General features: G+C 39.5%; 1 protein-coding gene across 1 annotated transcript in view; it reads right to left on the reverse strand.

Annotated features, from left to right (window-relative positions):
* tbc1d10ab (TBC1 domain family, member 10Ab) overlaps window positions 1-19,286 on the reverse strand; it is a 74,967-nt gene that overhangs the window by 39,886 nt on the left and 15,795 nt on the right. Inside the window, exon 2 of the mRNA XM_063034244.1 lies at window positions 1,335-1,434. Coding sequence (XP_062890314.1) covers window positions 1,335-1,434 — 100 coding nt within the window. The remainder of the gene's footprint in view (window positions 1-1,334; window positions 1,435-19,286) is intronic.

Genomic DNA, 19,286 nt, shown 5'->3' on the forward strand with positions numbered 1-19,286 from the left:
GATCAGAATTCAATTCATTTATCATCCTACCATTTATCCATTATTCAGATTAGTACACGATTACTGTCCAATGTTGAGCAATCTGAAGAAAATGTTCCTATAAAAATGAATATATATATAAAAAATAAAAACAGGTCACATTGTAAAGCCCTGGTAGATACACTCAAAATTTAAAGATACTTAATACAATTAATTTACAAAATTGTTCAACCATCTTTAAAAACAGATTGAGCTATGCAACTGGAGCAATTCCATTCTTTCAGACATGTTTAGCAACCATGGCAACAAAACGACTAAACTCTAGCTAGGTTACACATCTGGTGACAATAAGTTCTTCTTCCCTCCTCCAAGAATGGAGAGGCCTTTAGTTTCCAGGTGACACATATTGTACTTCCAACAGACAAAGTGATAACAATTTGAAGTACAACTCTGAAACGCACACAAGTTGCCCTTTAGACTGGAAAATTGCAAAAATCACCTAGCCAGAGCAAATGAATCAAAGTCTGAAACTCAAATACTAAATCAAGCAGCGTTCACCAGGAGAAGAAAGGCAGCTGGTAGAGTAGTGGCATCTACACCAGACCTTCAAAGTGAACGGTCCCAGGTTCGAATCCGAACAGCTTCTTGCACACTTTCCATCTGTGCTGGGTTGAGCGTTGAGCTAGCAACTCTGCCTCATAAAACCAGACAACTGCTAAAGAAATGGTAAGGTTGCTGCCTGATGTGCTTCAAGGCACTGAATGGAGCAACAGCCAGGAGAAAGGCAACATATAAACACCAGGAACAAAATTAAAAGTAATAATTAGTGAGTTGTGCTGGAGTCATTTCCCCAATAGCCACTGATGTGTCTACGAAGACATGAGAATCCAATTGCCAGACATCCTACAAAATCTTATCCACCATGCGAATAGACTATGCGCCTTTGGGTTTGTGATGATTCAGCACATATCAGCCATACAGTCATTCTACAACTGGTATATTATAGTTCACTATAATTAAACCTAATTATACATGGAGATAAATGATTACAATTCCTTCCCTTAATTTACATTAACTTGATATGGAGTCATTAATTGTGTGATGTCCATCCCCCATTCCCAACTTCAGTCAGCTGGAAACCACAAGACCAGTAGGTAGCTGATATTAATGGAAGTATCAAAGTTCAGAAAACTACAATTTATGACTAAGTACATCCAAGTTCAAAAACATGTAAAGGAAAAAAATGAATTGCTCATGGGTCACCTAAACAAACAGTGCAGCAAAGGTTTTGAAGCATGTTGAGTTCAATGATTACCTTGCTTTCTCAGACAGAAACTATACAAGATCAGCCTTACCTTCTTGTGTTTTTTGGCCATCCATTTATCCCAGTTGTTCAACATATCCAGCCATTTGGATTCTCGTTGTCGAAGTACCTCAGGCGGTATATCAGGTTGCCTGGAAACAATTTAAATATCATGCTTAAGAGTGGAAACTTTGATCAGTGAAAATAATTGTTGCTTTGCCATTGAATGCAAAATATAGACTACTGTTATTGGAGATTGAAATAAATAAAGTGTAGCATTCAAACAATTGATTTTCTATTTTTTTTACATTTTGCTTAGTGTTGAAGGGAAAAATAGCCCAAGTACATCCAAAAGTACCATGAAAGACTTTAAAAATTCAATACTTATGCGTTGCTAAGAAAACCTAAATTAATATTATGGACTCGAGCATTGGAGCATAAAAAGACAGCACCACATACAATTACCAAGAAATGTAAATTATTGATTTTGAAAGTAGGTTCAAAACAAAAAACATTAAAACACTTATCCATATCTCAAGCTTCAATGAATTGAACATCTAAAAAGCAGCACTTTAGTACAAGATTTTACATCAGCAAACATGAAAACTATTTTACAGCCAAGATCCTATGACTGGCCAGCTTTTGATGGCATTGCTGGAAGACACTGAGACAGTAGCTCAGAATTTATAGAAATTATGAGAAAATGGGCTTCGTGCCTGCTTCAGAAACTATTTTCTGAACGGTTCTGTGTGCCATGTTAGTGCAGTGGTTAGCGTGACACTATTCAACTCAGGGTGTTCCAGTACTCAAGAGTTCAATTCCAACACCCTTCTGTAAGGAGTCTCTGTACACCCTACCCTTAGAATGTGTGGGTTTTCCCAGATGCTCTAGTTTCCTCCCACAGTCCAAAAATACACCGGGTAGGTTAATTGGTCATTGTTTAATTGTCCCGTGATTAGGTTAGGGTTAATCAGAGTTGTGAAGTTGCTGGGGTGGTGTGGGGTGGGTCAAAAAGCCAGAAGTACCTACCCTGTGCTGTGTTGCTAAATAAAATAAATAAATTTCATAGCTCCACAGATACATGAATGGTTTCTGAAACAGGCACCTGAAGCCCATTTTCTCATAGTTTGTATAAAGAACAGCCACTTTAACATTCAACCTTCACCTTCCTTTGGTACAGAAATAATTTAAAGGTTTGAAGGGAAATATTAAACACATATGCACACACAGAATTTGCACCATTATTTTAAGATATTTCTTACATATTTGTCATTCTAAACCAGCTCAGCTCCATGTGTCCATGCATTTATTGGCACCATTTTGCCTCACCTATTGACTTGGGCCATACCCCAGGTCCACAGAAATATTACTGAATTTATTGCCAAGGAGACAACAGTTTAATACATCATGTACCACTTCCTCTGAAAATCAGATTTATTTATCATATGCACATCAAAACATATAAGTGAACTGTGTTATTTGTGTTAACAATCAACACACCCAAGGATGTGCTGGAGCAACCCACAAGCGTCATCACATATTCTGGCACCAACATAGCATGCACGTAATGTTCAACACAGAAAAATGCATTTCTCAACACTTACCCATATACTCCTATACATTTTTAAAATGCTTACCAATTGTTTGAAAAGAATGAGCCTCATTCGCCTATTAAAGTAATAACTTTTCATTTCCTCCATCATTCTTTTGATTTTAATTCAAACCCCAGAAAGGTTTGTTTCACATGAATTACATTAGAATTTGTATTTTGATGGCACCTTTGGCTTTTAAATCTCAAAGCTTTTTCCCTTGATAGTGAAAAGATCAGAATCCTTCACAAATGTAATCCAGTATTACTCTTCACTGATCCCTTCTGAAGGCCTTAATACTTGTCATACAATATGCCCAGAACTCTATGCAGTGGTTATAATTCTCATCTAACCAAAGTCATTTGTCCCCACCTCCCAATGACATTTCACTCAGGTGCGAGTCAGTGAGATCTACCTCCTTGACTTCCAAATCTTTGTCCATATGAGAAAATTTGCCTTTATACCCCACCCCAAAAAAATTATGCACATTGTATTGGACCAACAGTTAAGTTACTTAATCTCCATCCACATTAGAAAACATTGCTCCAATACTCTATTAAAGATTTTTCAGAAAATGCCCTATAGGCCATTAACCGAGAATGTAAACTACTAGTACTGCATAGACTAATGCCTTTTGGGAAAAATGGAAGTACTATTTATCATATACTATTATAAGCAATGATTTTGGAAATTCTGTCATAGTCCAGATGAACTAGGCAATAGTCAGATGATTACATCATGTACAGGTTGCAAATTACTTCTCGTCAGGTGCTTTTAGCCTTAACTTGAACAGAGTTTATTTGTGTTTCTTACCCCTTCTGAATCTTAAACCACATTTGTGTTATAAAAGATAATTATATTTGAGGGACAGGTGTTTACAACAAATTTTAAATCACACTTAACTGTTGGCTGAAAGCAAGGATGTGATAGTTAAACAAGAAGCCGTAGCAGCAAAGTCAGACTACAGAGAGGGGATGAACATTGGTTTCTCAAACTTCCGGTAATGCTCCCCCCCAACCCTTCACCATTCCCCATCTTCTTTTCCCTCTCTCACCTAATCTCCCTGCCTGCTTATCACCTCCCTCTGGGCCACCTCCCTCTTTTCTTTCTTCCATGGCCTTCTGTCTTCTCCAATTAGATTACCGCTTCTCCAGCCCTGTATCGATTTTACCAACTAACTTCCCAGCTCTTTACTTCATCCCTCTCCTGGTTTCAACCTAACACCTTGTGTTTTTCTCTCCCCTCACCCCACCTTTTAAATCTAGTCCTCACCCTTTTTTCCTCCAGTCCTGCCCAAGGGTCTTGGCTTGAAACATCGACGATTTTTTTTCCACAGATGCTGCCTGGCCTGCTGAGGTCTCGGGCATTTTGTGTATGTTGCAACCATTTCCTTTGCAGCATTATAAACACTATTTAACCACAAGCTGACCTTTAAGCAGAGCACAAATTACTACCCATTGCTATTTCACTGAGGTGTATTAATGTTCTGGTTGAATGGCTATCACAGGACTAGAAAAACAACTCCCTGACTTAGCAGGAAAATTCTCAGATGAACAGTATCCTGGTCTCATCACAAAACAAAACTGCATCGATGTAAATGCACCTTCATTTTTAAGGTAATCCTGGCACTGGATTAATTGACCTTCTTTGACATCCACAAGTTAGCACAACTGCACATTTGGGAATGAATGGGAATACCCACCACCCAGATAATGATATTTTACAGAAACTGACTTGCAGAATTGGTTTAATTCAATGATTTTAGTCATAAGCAGCAATGGACATTAGCAAGCTGTGCTGAAAAATGTTGAGGGTTGGCAAATGGTAGTCCTTCGTTTACTGAAAGCCAGATAACTCAATGTTGCCGCCAATTTTATTGATTTAGCTAAGTGGGAGTTGTCCTTGCAGCAAGATTGCTGGAAAAATTTCATCATTAATAAATGGAAAATACTTTGCTTAGTATTGAGGCGCATTCCCAAGTTCAAGCATACTAATGGAGTCAAGAAGTGCACTACCACTTCTTGCCTTTTAGGACCGAAATGAGGGAAAAACTTCTTCACACAGAGAGTGGTGAACCTGTGGAATTCTTTGCCACAGGAAACAGTTGAGGCCAGTTCACTGGCTATATTTAAGAGGGAGTTAGATAAGGCCCTTGTGACTAAAGGGATCGGGGGTATGGAGAGAAGGCAGGTATAGGGTTCTGAGTTGGATGATCAGCCATGATCGTAATGAATGGCAGTGCAGGCTCGAAGGGCCGAAAGGCCCACTCCTGCACCTATTTTCTATGTTTACCACAGTACAGCTGTGTCAGGAATGTAGCAGTAGTCCCTGCCTTCGCTTGCTGCTGTGCTCACAACCAAGTTGAGGATTCAGCCCTGAACTGTTACTCCCATAACACTGCAATTATTACGCGATCTCATTGCTGCCTGTTTCAACGTGGAGCCAATGAAGTGATACGCAAAAGCTGCCTGTAAGGGCAGGGGTGAGTGACGTCACCAATACAGCTCAGTGAGTGCGGGCAGTTGCTGCAGGCTGACAGCAACTGCTGCTTTGGTTTGCTATATAGTTCACTGCTGAGCACTGGTCCCCAAGGAGTCTGAAAACGAATTCTAAAGATATCAGAATGCCACAACAAGCTTGTTTTTTTTAAAAACACTTGGAGCATACAATCTATTCCATTTACCAATCATATTTCTAGATTTTCAGAAGTTCTTAAATTGAAAACAAAACATTTAAACTCTAAAAGTAAAAATTACTGATCAAGTACCAAAGATATTAAGAAAATACTTTAGTTTGGACTGGCAAGAGGCAACCATCTCATTCCTAATCTGCAATAAACTGAAAGCAAGATTGAAAAGTAATCTTAGCTTGTTGAAATTAGAATTGTAAATCTTTTAATTAAAAACTTGATTGAGGTCAGATACCATCTTCATTTGCTTGGGGTAGCATCAAAAAGAGACCCAGGACCAGAATATTCAGAGTAGCTCAAATTCCTTGAAATCAGTTTCGTTAGCACACTGAAGAACATTTCAAAAGTAACTCCAATGGTCAATTAGTAGTGTCTCCACTGACACTACCTAACAAAGCAGGTTAAATTGGGATCTCTCAATATGCAAGGCTGAATTAGACACTGGATTAATTCAAAGGTTCATAGTGAGGAAATAGACTCTTAAATTCACAGTCTATGCCAACCATTGATATACTTAATAAATTAATCCCACATTCTCCTCTATTTATCCCTGATTATACCACTCACCTCCTCATTAGGGGTAATTTAAAATGGCCAATCAATCTAGCAAACCACACTTCATTGGGATGTGGCAAGAAATTGGGACACCCAAGGAAACCCATGCAGTCACAGACAGAACACAAAGACCACGCAGAAAGCACTAAAGATCAGGACCGAACCCAGGTCACTGTAATGCAGTGACTTCACTAGCCTCACTACTGTGACTCCCAAGGTAGGTCAATCATTTCAAAGTTGATAGAGAGGCAGTAAGTTACAACTTTACAATGCAAACTAAATTTTCTACCCTTTTGCACCTAGTAGAAGTAGCTAATTAAGGCAAAAATCTTAATTAGTTACCTACACAAATTCTACATGCCAGTCAAGTTACTTATATTTTTAACAAGATGAACAATAAGGAACAACTCTTAACAAGCAGTCACTTCCTCGTATGGCATCCCTTGTATTGATGAGGAAGTGACTATTAAATATGGTACATTATTTAATATCTGACTTTGTTCCAAAAATAGGCCTCAGAATATTTCTGGCAAAACAGCACTGGATTGGACCATAGTGAAATTCTCAATCTCACTTTTCTATTTAAATAATACAAACAGGAAACATCTTATGAATGAAAGCAACCTTCTGGGTTTAACATTCAAAGGGTTCAGATCATGACTGAAAATTAGACAGCTTTGCATAGCCAATTAAAAATCAACGCAAAGGATGCATTATTTTACCCATGCATTCAGCAAGATGCAGATATTTTCTGTAAATAATTAAAACACAAGTTGCCCTAATTTTTAAATGTTTGTAATAACTTTACAATTTTACCACCATGAGTCGACCCTTATGTTGATACTGTCCCCTCTCAACAGCAACACATAGGGCTGTAATGTGACTGGACCTCAAGGGCACTGGCAACACAACTTCCTTTGTTTCACAGCCCACTGGTGTGGAAATCCCTGGAGAAGTTTTTTTTAAAACCGTGTTTATAGTGATTACTTGAAAAACAAACCAAAACCACTGAGGGACTGAGTTAGGGGATTAACGCTATAGAACATGCTTCCAAGTTGAAAAAACTGCATTCAATTCTTTATTACAACACCAGCAAAGACAAATGATCTAGTACTGTATAGCTTTATTAGTGAAATTAGCAGAATTAGTGAAATAAGTGAAGCTTATAAATAAGGAGTCAACAAAAATAGTCATTCCCTGACTCACCCCCTCTCAACTAAACTAGTGAGGACAAAGTGTGAATATATGGCCATACTTATTTGCTTCTACCAAGCCTCAACCCACATGATAAATTACCGTAACACATAAAAATACAATACACTCATACAGAGTCTGTGTCAGTGTGGTGTTCTTCTGAGGGGGAGTGCAGCATGGTTTAATATCCAGCCACTTAAAGACAGTTAAGAAAAATCACTGTGGTTTTCACATCAATCAACTGAAAGGAAACAAAAAGTGGACAGTCATTCAAACAACCTTTAGAAGTTATGGCAGGTTGTGTCTTTACCTAACCATTCATTGCAAATACCCCCATCTTGCTGTTTATACACAAACACTCAAAGTGTTCAGCACTTAACGCCATAACTGTTGCTCCTAATCACAACACCCCTCCTAATAATTTCCCTCCCCATACTCCAACAGTCTGGAGTCCAGTTGCACCATCAGTAAAGTTGGATTGCCAAATGGTAAGGGCTGCTCACTGTCATAAAGATCAAGAGATTCAAATGCCTGGCAACGATGCTAGGAATCATTTTACTCGTCTGACTCATCACCTTCCAACCAGAAAGAATGCATGTATGGTCATTTGGTCTAGTAACTGCAGATAAATGGATTGGATGATATACTGTAGCTCATTTTTCCCCCCAAAATCCAAAATGTTCATTCCCCCACCCCCCCAATGCATCACGTGCCTTCAGAAGTCAGGTTTGGAACTGATTAAAGTAAATAAACTTCATTAAGACCAAAGACAAGGCTGCAGATGCGGGATCTGGAGCTGAATTGAAGAGCTTTAGAGCAGCTTCAGGCTGGGCGGCGAAATCTGGACCTGGAGCAAGTCGCTGGGCAGCGTGGTCCAGGCCTGGAGCCTTTGTTGTAGCAGTGCCCAGATCCCAAAGCGAGGTACAATAAGCTGTTCAGACAATTTAAACACCGGCCCAGATAGACTGTAAAGACAGGGTGTTGGGATCGGAGGTGAGAGTCAATTTCACTCACTCTCCGTGATGTTCACTCCTCTCTCCACGTGCAGAGGCTATGAAGTCTGCCCGGGCTACTGTGCTCCATGCCCGCCAATATGATGAATTGGTACCGAGGCTTTGGGCCTACTCCAGACTGCTTTGGAGTTTGGATCTAAGGACTCGATTTGGTTCAGAATGTTGTTGCTTGCTTCTATTGTTTGCATGATTTGTTGTTTCTTTCCCCCCCTTTTCTCTTGCGCATCAGGTGTTTTTTTTAAAATATATATAAATGGGCTCTCTGGTTTCTTGCTTTATGGCTACCTGTAAGCAAACAAATCTCAAGGTTGTATGACTTAGACATTCTTTGATAATAAATGTACCGTGAAACTTGAAACTTTGATTTTAAAAAAACAAACCCGATGGAGGAACTCAACAGCATCTGAACTCAGGCTGACATATGACGCAGAGCGTCTGGCCAGAACACTGACTATCCCGCTGCCTCCATAGATGTTGAATGATCCACTGAATGCCTCCAGTGTTTTTACTGTCATTAAACTGAACTCTGATTCTAAAGTGCACGAGTTAATAAGGAATTAGGCATAATCCATCCAAAAATGATAACTATTTCTAGGAGATAACCACACTTGCTGTTATGAAAAGAAGAGCGAATGCCACGGATGAAGGTTTTCCTTGCAAGTGGGGATGGAACAGTAACAATGAAACATTATATAGGTTGAAAATGTAACTCTGGGTCAAATTTTGGCTGAAATAAAGAATAGATGATGATGACATAGTACTCTCAACTGGGAAAACTAGAAGGTATTTGCAACTTGATATCAGAAACAACAGTATTAATCACTGCAGAGTGTTTCTTGTTGTGTCTTGCTAGAACTTTACCAATAAAATCCAAGAAATGGTGGCCTGCAGAAGAAAATGTTAATGACCTCGAATGGCAGAGATGGGAGAAATAAAAAAAAATTATAAAATTAAGTTTCCAAAGTCTCAACTTCAAAAGCAAGAAGTCAAACATTTGCAAGTTTAAGTGAACAGTTACTTGAAGTCCTTTTTTTGCGCAAAGGCTGTACTGTTTAATTTAACATACTAAGTAATGAAACAGAAATTGAGCATGTAATAGAATGAACAGAAACATGCATTTTTCATTAATACAGCCTAAAATTGTTGCAATACTTATTTTAAGCCTCCGCCAAAACACGTACAATTCACCTCTGGGAAACAAGAAAAATGTTCCACACCAGTTCATTGGTTTTATCATTTAAAAAAAAAGCAAGTCTTAGAAATGATAATTATGTAAACAGTTTGTTGTAAAAACCCATCTGGTGCACAAATGTTCTTTGGAGAAGAAAGTCTCCAATCCAAAATCCGAATCAGGTTTAATATCACAGGTATATGTGGTGAAACTTGTTGTTTTGAGACAGCAGTACGTTGCAGTACATAGTAATAAAAGCTATAAATTGCATATAAAAATAAAACTATAAATTGCGTATAAAAATAAATTTAGTGCAAAAAGGGCAAATAAAATCAGAAATATGATGGCAGAGGGGAAGAAGCTATTTCTGAAACATTGTGCTCCTGTACCACCTCCTTGATGGTAGCAATGAGAAGGAGGGCATGCCTTGGGTGACTGGGGGGGCGGGTTGCTTAATGATAGATGCCGCCTTTTTGAGGCATCTCCTTTTGAAGATGTCCTGGATGCTGGGGAGGCTAGTGCCCATGACAGAGCTGACGGAGTTCACAGTTTTCTGCAGCCTTTTCTGATCCTGTGTAGTGCCCGCTCCGTACCAGACAGTAGCAACCATTCAGAATGCTCTCCATGGCACATCTGTAAAATGTTGACAGTGTCTTTGGTGACACAACTTTCTGCAAACTCCTAATGAAATGTAGCTGTTGTCATGCTTTCTTTGTAATTGCATCAATATGCTGGGCCCAGGTTAGATCCTCAGAGACGTTCACACCCAAGAACTTGAAACTATTCACTCTTTCCACTTCTGATTCCTCCATGATGACTGGTGTGTGTTCCCTCGCCTTATCCTTCCTGAAGTCCACAATCAATTCCTTGGAGTTACCGATGTTGAATGCAAGGTTGTTGCTGCAGTACCATTCAACCAGTTGATCTATCTTGTTCCTGTACACCACCTCATCACCATCTGAAATTCCGCCAACAATTGTTGTGTCATTTGCAAATTTATAGATGCTGTTTGATCTGTGCCTAGCCACACAGTCGTGGGTGTAGAAAGTAAAGCAGTGGGCCAAGCATACATTCTTGAGGTGAGCCAGTGTTGACTATCAATGAGATGGAGATTTTATTTACTACTTGCATTGACTGTGGTCTCCCGGTGAGGAAGTCAAGGATCCAGTTGCAGAGGGGTGAAATAGAGGCCCAGGTTTTGGAGCTTTTTTTTATTAGAACTGAGAGCATGATTGTGTTGAATGCTAAACTGTAGTCAATAAACAGCCTGACATAGGTATTACTATTGTCTAGGTGATACAAGGCCAAGTGGAGAAGAAGAGAGATCGCATTCGCTACAGACCTATTGTAGCAATAGATAAACTGCAGTGGGTCCATGCCCTTGCTTAGGTAGGAGTTGATTCTAGCCTTGACCAACCTCTCAAATCACTCTATCACAGTAGATGTGAGTGTCATTTGGTGACAGCTACTGAGGTAGCTCACCCAGTTCTTCTTGGCCACGGATATGATCGTCAGCCTCTTGAAGCAGGTGGCATCCTAACTGCTGCAGTGAGAGACAAAAGGTGTCCTTGAATATTCCTGCCAGTTGGTTGGCACAGGCTTTCAAAGCTCTACCAGTTACAACATCAGGGTGTGATGCCCTGCAAGGGTTCACCCTTTTGAAAGACACTCTGATGTCGGCTTTTGAGACAGTGATCACAGGGTCACCAGATGCTGCAAGGATTCACACAACTGCAGTTTTATTCTCCCTATCAAAGCATGTATAAAAGGCATTGAGCTCATCAGGAAGTGAGGCATCACGCCATTCATAATATTAGGTTTCACTTTGTAGGAAGTAATGGCCTGCAATTCCTGCCAGAGCTGATGTGCATCCAATTCCATCTCTAACTTCAATCAGAATTGTTTTTGCTCTAAAAGTAGCCTTCTATTTTTATGGTTATAACTGAACTTCTTGTATAGATCTGGATCACCGGTCTTGGCCCTTAGCAGACTATGAATCTCCTAGTTCATCCACAGCTTTTGATTTGAATATGTCCAGTATGACCTCAAAGGCACACACTCATCCACATGGGTTTTGATGAAGTCAGCGTATTCATTAAGACTCGAAGATGAATCCCTGAATATTGTCCAGTCTACTGACTCAAAGCAGTCTTGTAAGCGCTCCTCCACCTCCCTTCTTGATCCTCACCAATGGGGCTGCAGTCTTTAGTGTCTGCCTATATGCTGAGAGTAGAAGTACAGCCAGGTGATTGGACTTTCCAAAGTGTGAGTGCGGTATGGCACAGTAAGCATTCTTGATGGTGGTGTAACAGTGATCAAGTGCGTTGGCTCCTGTGGTTCCACAGGTAATATGTTGGTGGTAGTTGTTCAGAGACGAATTCAAGCTGGCCTGGTTGAAATCCTGCACAATGATAAGGAAAGCATCAGAGTGCACTGTTTCGTGCCTGCTGATTACAGAGCTTAGGTCCTCCAGTGCCTGCGTGACACTGGCCTGAGACAGAATGCACACCACTACCAGAATGACAGCGGAAAACTCCCTCAGCAGATAAAAAGTACAACATTTGATCTCTAGATGATCCAGTTTGTGTGAGCAGGACTGAGACAGAATCGCCACATCTGTGCATCACAATGAGTTAATTATAAAGGACACTCCACCTCCTGTGCCTTTAAAAGACTGAGCTGTCCTGTCTTTGTGGAGGATGGGAATCCATCAGGCTGCAGCACTACATCTGTAATGGCAGGGATAGTCAAGTTTCTGTGAAGCAAAGTACACAGCAGGCACTGATGTCTCTGTGGTACAGCAATCTTGCTCTTGAAGGTCTTTAATTTTACTTTCCAAAGACTGTCCATTTGCCGGAAGAATAGTCAGGAGCAGGGGGTATAAAGCCTCTGCGTTCCAATCTTACTTGCAGCCCAGCATGCCTTCCACTCTTCCTTTGTATTAAAGAGAAACTGCACTCACAATCCTGCGTCTGCTGTCAAGTACAGGAGCAGGGAGGTACTATTGCAGTTGTACAAGGCCTTGGTGAGACCACACCTGGAGTATTGTGTGCAGTTTTGGTCCCCTAATCTGAGGAAAGACATCCTTGCCATAGAGGGAGTACAAAGAAGGTTCACCAGATTGATTCCTGGGATGGCAGGACTTTCATATGAAGAAAGACTGGATGAACTGGGCTTGTACTCATTGGAATTTAGAAGATTGAGGGGGGATCTGATTGAAACGTATAAGATCCTAAAGGGATTGGACAGGCTAGATGCAGGAAGATTGTTCCCGATGTTGGGGAAGTCCAGAACGAGGGGCCACAGTTTGAGGATAGAGGGGAAGCCTTTTAGGACCGAGATTAGGAAAAACTTCTTCACACAGAGAGTGGTGAATCTGTGGAATTCTCTGCCACAGGTAACAGTTGAGGCCAGTTCATTGGCTATATTTAAGAGGGAGTTAGATATGGCCCTTGTGGCTACGGGGGTCAGGGGGTATGAAGGGAAGGCTGGGGCGGGGTTCTGAGTTGGAGGATCAGCCATGATCATAATAAATGGCGGTGCAGGCTCGAAGGGCTGAATGGCCTACTCCTGCACCTATTTTCTATGTTTCTATGATCCATTGAGCTTGAGTATCGATATATATTTTTTAAATGTCTTAAAACATTGTTGCTTACTGAAGTACCCATGGCTGTGACTGGATTTCAGCTGTAGTAGTCCTGGATAGAAATATCCTTACCCAATTGTTTTCCATAAGATGAAGCAGGAGACCTTGATAGTTGCCAAGAATTAATACGATTGACATATTTTAATCTGTGTAATGCTTGCTTTACCTTGGCCTTTTTGGTATCTAGGCAGTTAAATCAGTTAAGGAATTAAGTGTATAATTCTAAATTCCTCGGAACCCAGTTTCCGAATAAAATACTAACATTTAGATTTTATTTTTATTTTCACTCCCCTGCCTTGCCAAGAGTTCAGTACTTCAGAATTTGGCAAATGAAATTTAATAGAGATGTGTCCACCCATGACTGTGTGGCCATATTCTCTGCTCATTTACAGATTTTTCCACTGTAGCAGACCGCATTTCAAATAACAATGAGTCGGGGGGGGGGGGGGAGAGAGAGAAAGAGACACACACACACACACACACAGATATATTAGTGACAAGGGGTCAAGACACAACCTTTCCCTCGATATTAAAGAAAGTGCTGGTCATCCACTTCAGAAAGGCGGGCTATGCCTACAGAGTTCAGATTGAGGGGGTTGAGCACTTCAAGTTCCTAAGTTTGAACATTACCAACAGCCTGTCCTGATCTAAATATTTGGACGTCATTGCCAAAAAAAACTCAACAACAGCTTTACTTCCTCAAGAGGCTAAATAATTTGGCATGTCCCCATCAACCCTACCAATTTTTATCCATGCACCATTGAAATCATTTTCTATCTGGATACATGAACAGCTCGGTATGGAAACTGTTCTGCACTTGACCCGCCAGAAACCACAGAGTTGTGGACACAGCTTAGCACATCATAGGAACCAACCCGCCTATGCTTCTTGTGCCTCAGTAGAGCAGCCAGCATAACTAGAGACTCCGACCTCTCCAGGCATTCCCTCTTTTCCCCACTCCCAATGTGCAGAAGATAGAAAAGCCTGAAAGCACAAACCAGCAAGTGCACAGACAGCCTCATAGCCACTGTTGTCAAACTCTTGAACGGACCTCTTGTATAAGATGGACTCTTGGCCCCAGTCGACCTCGTAATAATCTTGCACTTCATTGTTTACCTGCATCACACTTTGGACGCTTTTACACTTTATTTTACATTGTTTTTGTTTTACCTTATTCCAGTTCAATGCACAGTGATCTGTACAAGGAGACAAGCTTTTCACTGTATTATGGAACATGTGACAACAGGGGTTCCTAACCTGTGATCCGCGGAACCCTTGCTTAACGATATTCGTCCATGACAGAAAAGATTCAGAACCCCTGTGTGGGAATAGTAAACCAATACTGTAACACCAGGCTGTTTGTTTTCCTGAAGTATTTTACCATCACACACACTGTAACAGTTCAGATCTTACAAATGGATTTCAGCTTTATTTGCATTTGAAACACAGCACCGTTTCAAAGAAAAACAAAAACACCACAATAGTTGGAGCAGTCGACGCATACACCAGCTAACAGGCAAATTTAACTACCCAGCTACCAAGAAGGCCAAAGTAAAGCCAACATTACACAGATGAAATATGTCAATCATATTAATTCATTGCAATTATCAAGGTCTCCTGCTTCATCTTTTGGACAACAACTCATTCCCTGAAGGTAACACATTAGGGAGATGATATGGAGTAGCAAGGTCTCAGATGAAAATGGAAACACAAGAAACTGTAAATGCTGAAAACTGCAGCACAAACCAAACTGCTGACCTGACGAGTTACCCCAGCAACTTTGTTTTAGCTTTTGATGAAAATAAGTCTCTTCAACTGCTGCAACAGCCTACACACATGGGGTATTGCCAGCCATCTAAAGATTGTCAATGTCTCGCACAAATAAAAATAATCCAAATCAGAGTGCTTTTTAAAATTAAGACAGTTAGAGCAATTAAATAGATTAACAATTAAAGAAAAAAAGTGTGAGTTTCCTGGAAATCATTCTGTTCCCCTTGGAATCATTCCTTTTTGCTGGATGAATGGCAGATTTCCAGCATAGATTACGAAACAAGGCAGATTTCCAGCACAGATGGTAGCAACTACAAGCTGTCACTCCACTAATGGACCTACGAAGAGTCTAATGTCATAGCAGAGTCAGAGCGACAGTAGCAGAGAGCCCTCACAATTTATATGTTCCCCAAATATCTGTACCCACAGTGAAAATGTAGCACACCAATAACTACAGTACAACTTGTATAATTTTCGTTTTATTCTCAAACCCATTATTTTCATTTTAATGGCTCCGATTAACCTTAAGCACTCATGAACCAATGCTGAAGAACAAAGATGTTTGCATAGCGTAAGTGCTTATCATACACTTCAAAATTAAAAAACAAATGTCACTATGCCAAATCCAAGGTAGATATTACATTCTGTCTCAGAATAGAGGGAATAGACTTTGAATCCAAAATGCACATACATGTATACTGTTAGCCTAATAATAACAACATAAACCAGTCCAGAAAATGAATCAATTAAACTTCAAAGAAATCAGCCATCAACTATATGTACACACACCTTGTTTCTTACCCATTCTCTTAGCCGCCTTAAACTGCTGGATAATACTGGCCTCAACTAATAAGAGAAAGGAAAACAAAATATACACCCAAAAGAGGGACTGGCTTAAATTCAAATCTGCCTGCAAGTCACATATAGAAACCATTATGGAATCCAGCAAATATCTTTAAGTTATTGCTCAAGCCTTAAAGTGAGTCCAATTTTGATTCTGAACCAGGCAGAGGCATAATCCATCCATGAATTATGTTTTAAATTATTCCCCGCTACCCCACCCATTACTTTTGCAGGTTTTGCCTCAACATGTGGAGCAAGAGGAAAGCAGACAGACAGTTTTGATTGCTACGCCTTGTTCTGATGAAAGGTTACTCACTGGAAATATTACCTGTTTATTTTGTCTGTTCCTATGGTTTCTTATGTCCGTACAGCAAAGTTTCCTTTTTTTTTACTTCAGCTAATTTCCAATTTTGTGAACGTTGAACAAAGAGATTTTAGTACTACAATTGTAAGTGCATTTAACAGTGAATGGGAAACTTCACAGAATCCATGAAAACAAATGAAAATGAGAAGTCACTTTTGCAGAAATCAAATGACTGAACTTCCAAAACCATTAAGACATCTATTCTGGAGTCTAAATCTTCCCATTTAATGCAATGCAGCTGGGAATAATATTGGAACTATTACTTCATCAAATGATTCCAAGCAGTCATGGTTAGCAAAACCTAAAGGGAAGAAGGACAGTACTTCTGATTCCATTTATCACTGAAATGTCTATTAATTTTAGATAATGGCAACAGTACAATAGTAATTTAACTGCATGCCCATTGCCTGCTGAAGCAAACTATAATTATTGTTTAACATAGATGTGAGACAGCATAATGGATTTAAGGAGAACAAAAAGGAAATAACTAAGGCATGATATCAAGTGAAACCTAAGAGATACGATTTAAAAGGTACTGCTTAATTTCCCAACCCCCACACACAGTTTGAACATTCGTATCATGTTGAAATTCATACATTCTGACCACTCCTCAGCAGCATTAGTAACAAGCTTTTACTGCAAGACTGTTTATACTGTATATCCAGGGTAGGCTGAGTTCCAGAGAACTTGGGAGGATGGATTCTGAGGTCAAATCAGAATGTTATTAAAAGAAATCAAATCTAAATGCAAAACAAAACCCAAACTGCCACCACAGTAACATTTCCCCTTTCAAACCTTTGAGAAGTGCATTATTCCAGACTGAAGGCAAATTGGTGGAATACATTTACCATTAATAGGCAGTAGACCAAACTTCAGAAATTCTCTTCACAAACTACACACTTTAAAGCTTTACACTATAACTATCTTACAATTAATTACACCATAAATTGGTGAGCATACATTGACAATTTATTCTTCCCCTTAGCAATAGAAAGAGGAAGTATCAACAGGAACGAGTTGTGACTCAGTTCTGTTCTTAGGCCACAATTAGTTTTGTTTTATTTGCTTCAGATAGATTTTTTAAAATTTACTTCATTAAGAGAATGGATGTCAGTGAACTAGAGATTATATGATGATAAAATTTAGCCACTTCAAAAGTTTTAAGCTAAACTCCCAAAAAAGTCCAAGTCTGGCAATTTAGGACACTGATGTCCACAGTTATTACATTCTGTGTCAGTTGCAATGGCCTTTTTTCATTTTTACAATTCCTTTTTAAGATTAAGGCTACTTTTGTGATGTTGTTACCAACGTCTTTTACCAGTCCCTCGTGCAACATAGATGACAAAAGTAGCGAAAGGGAGACCTAATTTATAGTGCATTAGCCAGTACAAAGTTAATTTACATCTTGGAAGTTTGGTTGGAATCTCTTGCTCCAAATTTCTGGGCAATTTGATATGTTAAGTTGCAGTGCAATTAATACAGTTAATGGTACCTTTATACGCAAACATTCTTATGAACTTCACAAATGAAGATCATGGGAATTGCAACAGCAGTGAAATAAGAGATGTACTTTTCTAATTCAAGGAATATAGCAAGATGGGAGGAATTTCAGTAGTAGCAGCAGCAATATTGGTGGGAAAGGCATTTGTAAACTACAGCTATGAACATAAAGTAGGTTGGATGGATAGTAACAGAAATCAGCAATGACGTGGGCAGTAAACCAATGGAATTTTATGTGGATATTGGTAGTAAGAAATAATAAGTGCAAAGAGAACAAACAGTGTGAGTGTAGATTTCAGCAAGAGCAGAGACAATGGAACACTGTAGTGCAGAAAAGGTAGTTGAGAGCAAGATCCATCATACCAAGCTTTGACAAGGTCGGTCCAAACTGTTGGTGGAATACAAATCAGATGAAAGAAATAACATGCATTGGGTGAAGGTGATGTTTCAGCATGTCCAGGGAGACTGGTAATTGGAGAGAAAGGACTGGCTAAGAGACAGCACTTAATACGTATTACAAGGCTAACTGTAAAAGCGCCCATTGCTTCCTACTTGGTTAACTTTTTCAGCTACATCAATGGATATAGAACTAATGCCAATCAAGTATGCAGCACAAAGATATGAAGATCTAATATGTCTTAATTTCTGGTATTTTTAATATAGAAAATAAACAGCAAAGGAAACAACTACTGGCTCATTATACCCAAGTCAGTCAAAAAGAAGTTATTCTTAGTCCCATGTCTCTGACATTTGATTAGTAGCCATACAGGTCAGATGTTCAAACAACTACTGCGGTACTGTTTAAATAGGATCAGGGTTTCTGACACTACCAGACTTTTAGGAAGCAAAGTCCAGACCCTTAACACTCCAAGTATAAAAATAAGATCTTTTCTACATACTCTATTTAGGCCTCTCATTATAGACCTCAATTAAGTCTCATTTCACATTCTGTTCTAGAAGAAAAACATATCCAATCATTCTTTATTGCTCCAGAGGAATTTCCAGAGGAAGTTCAAATCACACAAATAAGCTAAAAATTCCCAGTTTTGGCAACATCCCCATAAACGTCTGCACCATCTAAAACAATTGCATCTTTCCTATACAGTAATACAATAATCAGAACCACACACACAATAAGCAAGCTATGGTAGAGCTGGTGTTATATGTATAACCTCATCATACACTTAAGTTTTATCCCTTGGTTCAGCAAGGAAAATGTCCCATGTGCTTTTTTAAAAAAAATGAAAACACCACTCTAACCCATTTTGTGACCTCTAAGGATCTGCACACATACATTTCCTCTGTTCTCCCCTTGTACCCCTCAGTTTATTGTGTTTTCCCGTTGCTTTGTTGTGCCTTCCCAAACGTTTAACCTCACACCTCTGGTCTAAATACCATTTGCCACTTCTCCATCAATCATCTATAACTTGGGGTAGCTTCCTCCTCACTGTCAACTGTACAGCCAACATTTGCAATATCTGCACATTAATTATGGCCTTTACACTTAAATGTAAATTATGATAGGCACAAAAAAATTTAGATAGAAAGTAAGGTTACAAATAAACGAGTCCTTCTTGGGGTGACTGGCTGAACTTCGACATTCTGCAATGAGGATTTAGCCAGGGGGTCAAATACAACTTTGCCAGCGAGGTAACACCAAGTGAATGGGC

Source organism: Mobula hypostoma, chromosome 27 (genome assembly GCF_963921235.1).
Source record: "Mobula hypostoma chromosome 27, sMobHyp1.1, whole genome shotgun sequence".
In the NCBI taxonomy this organism is placed as follows: Eukaryota; Metazoa; Chordata; class Chondrichthyes; order Myliobatiformes; family Myliobatidae; genus Mobula; species Mobula hypostoma.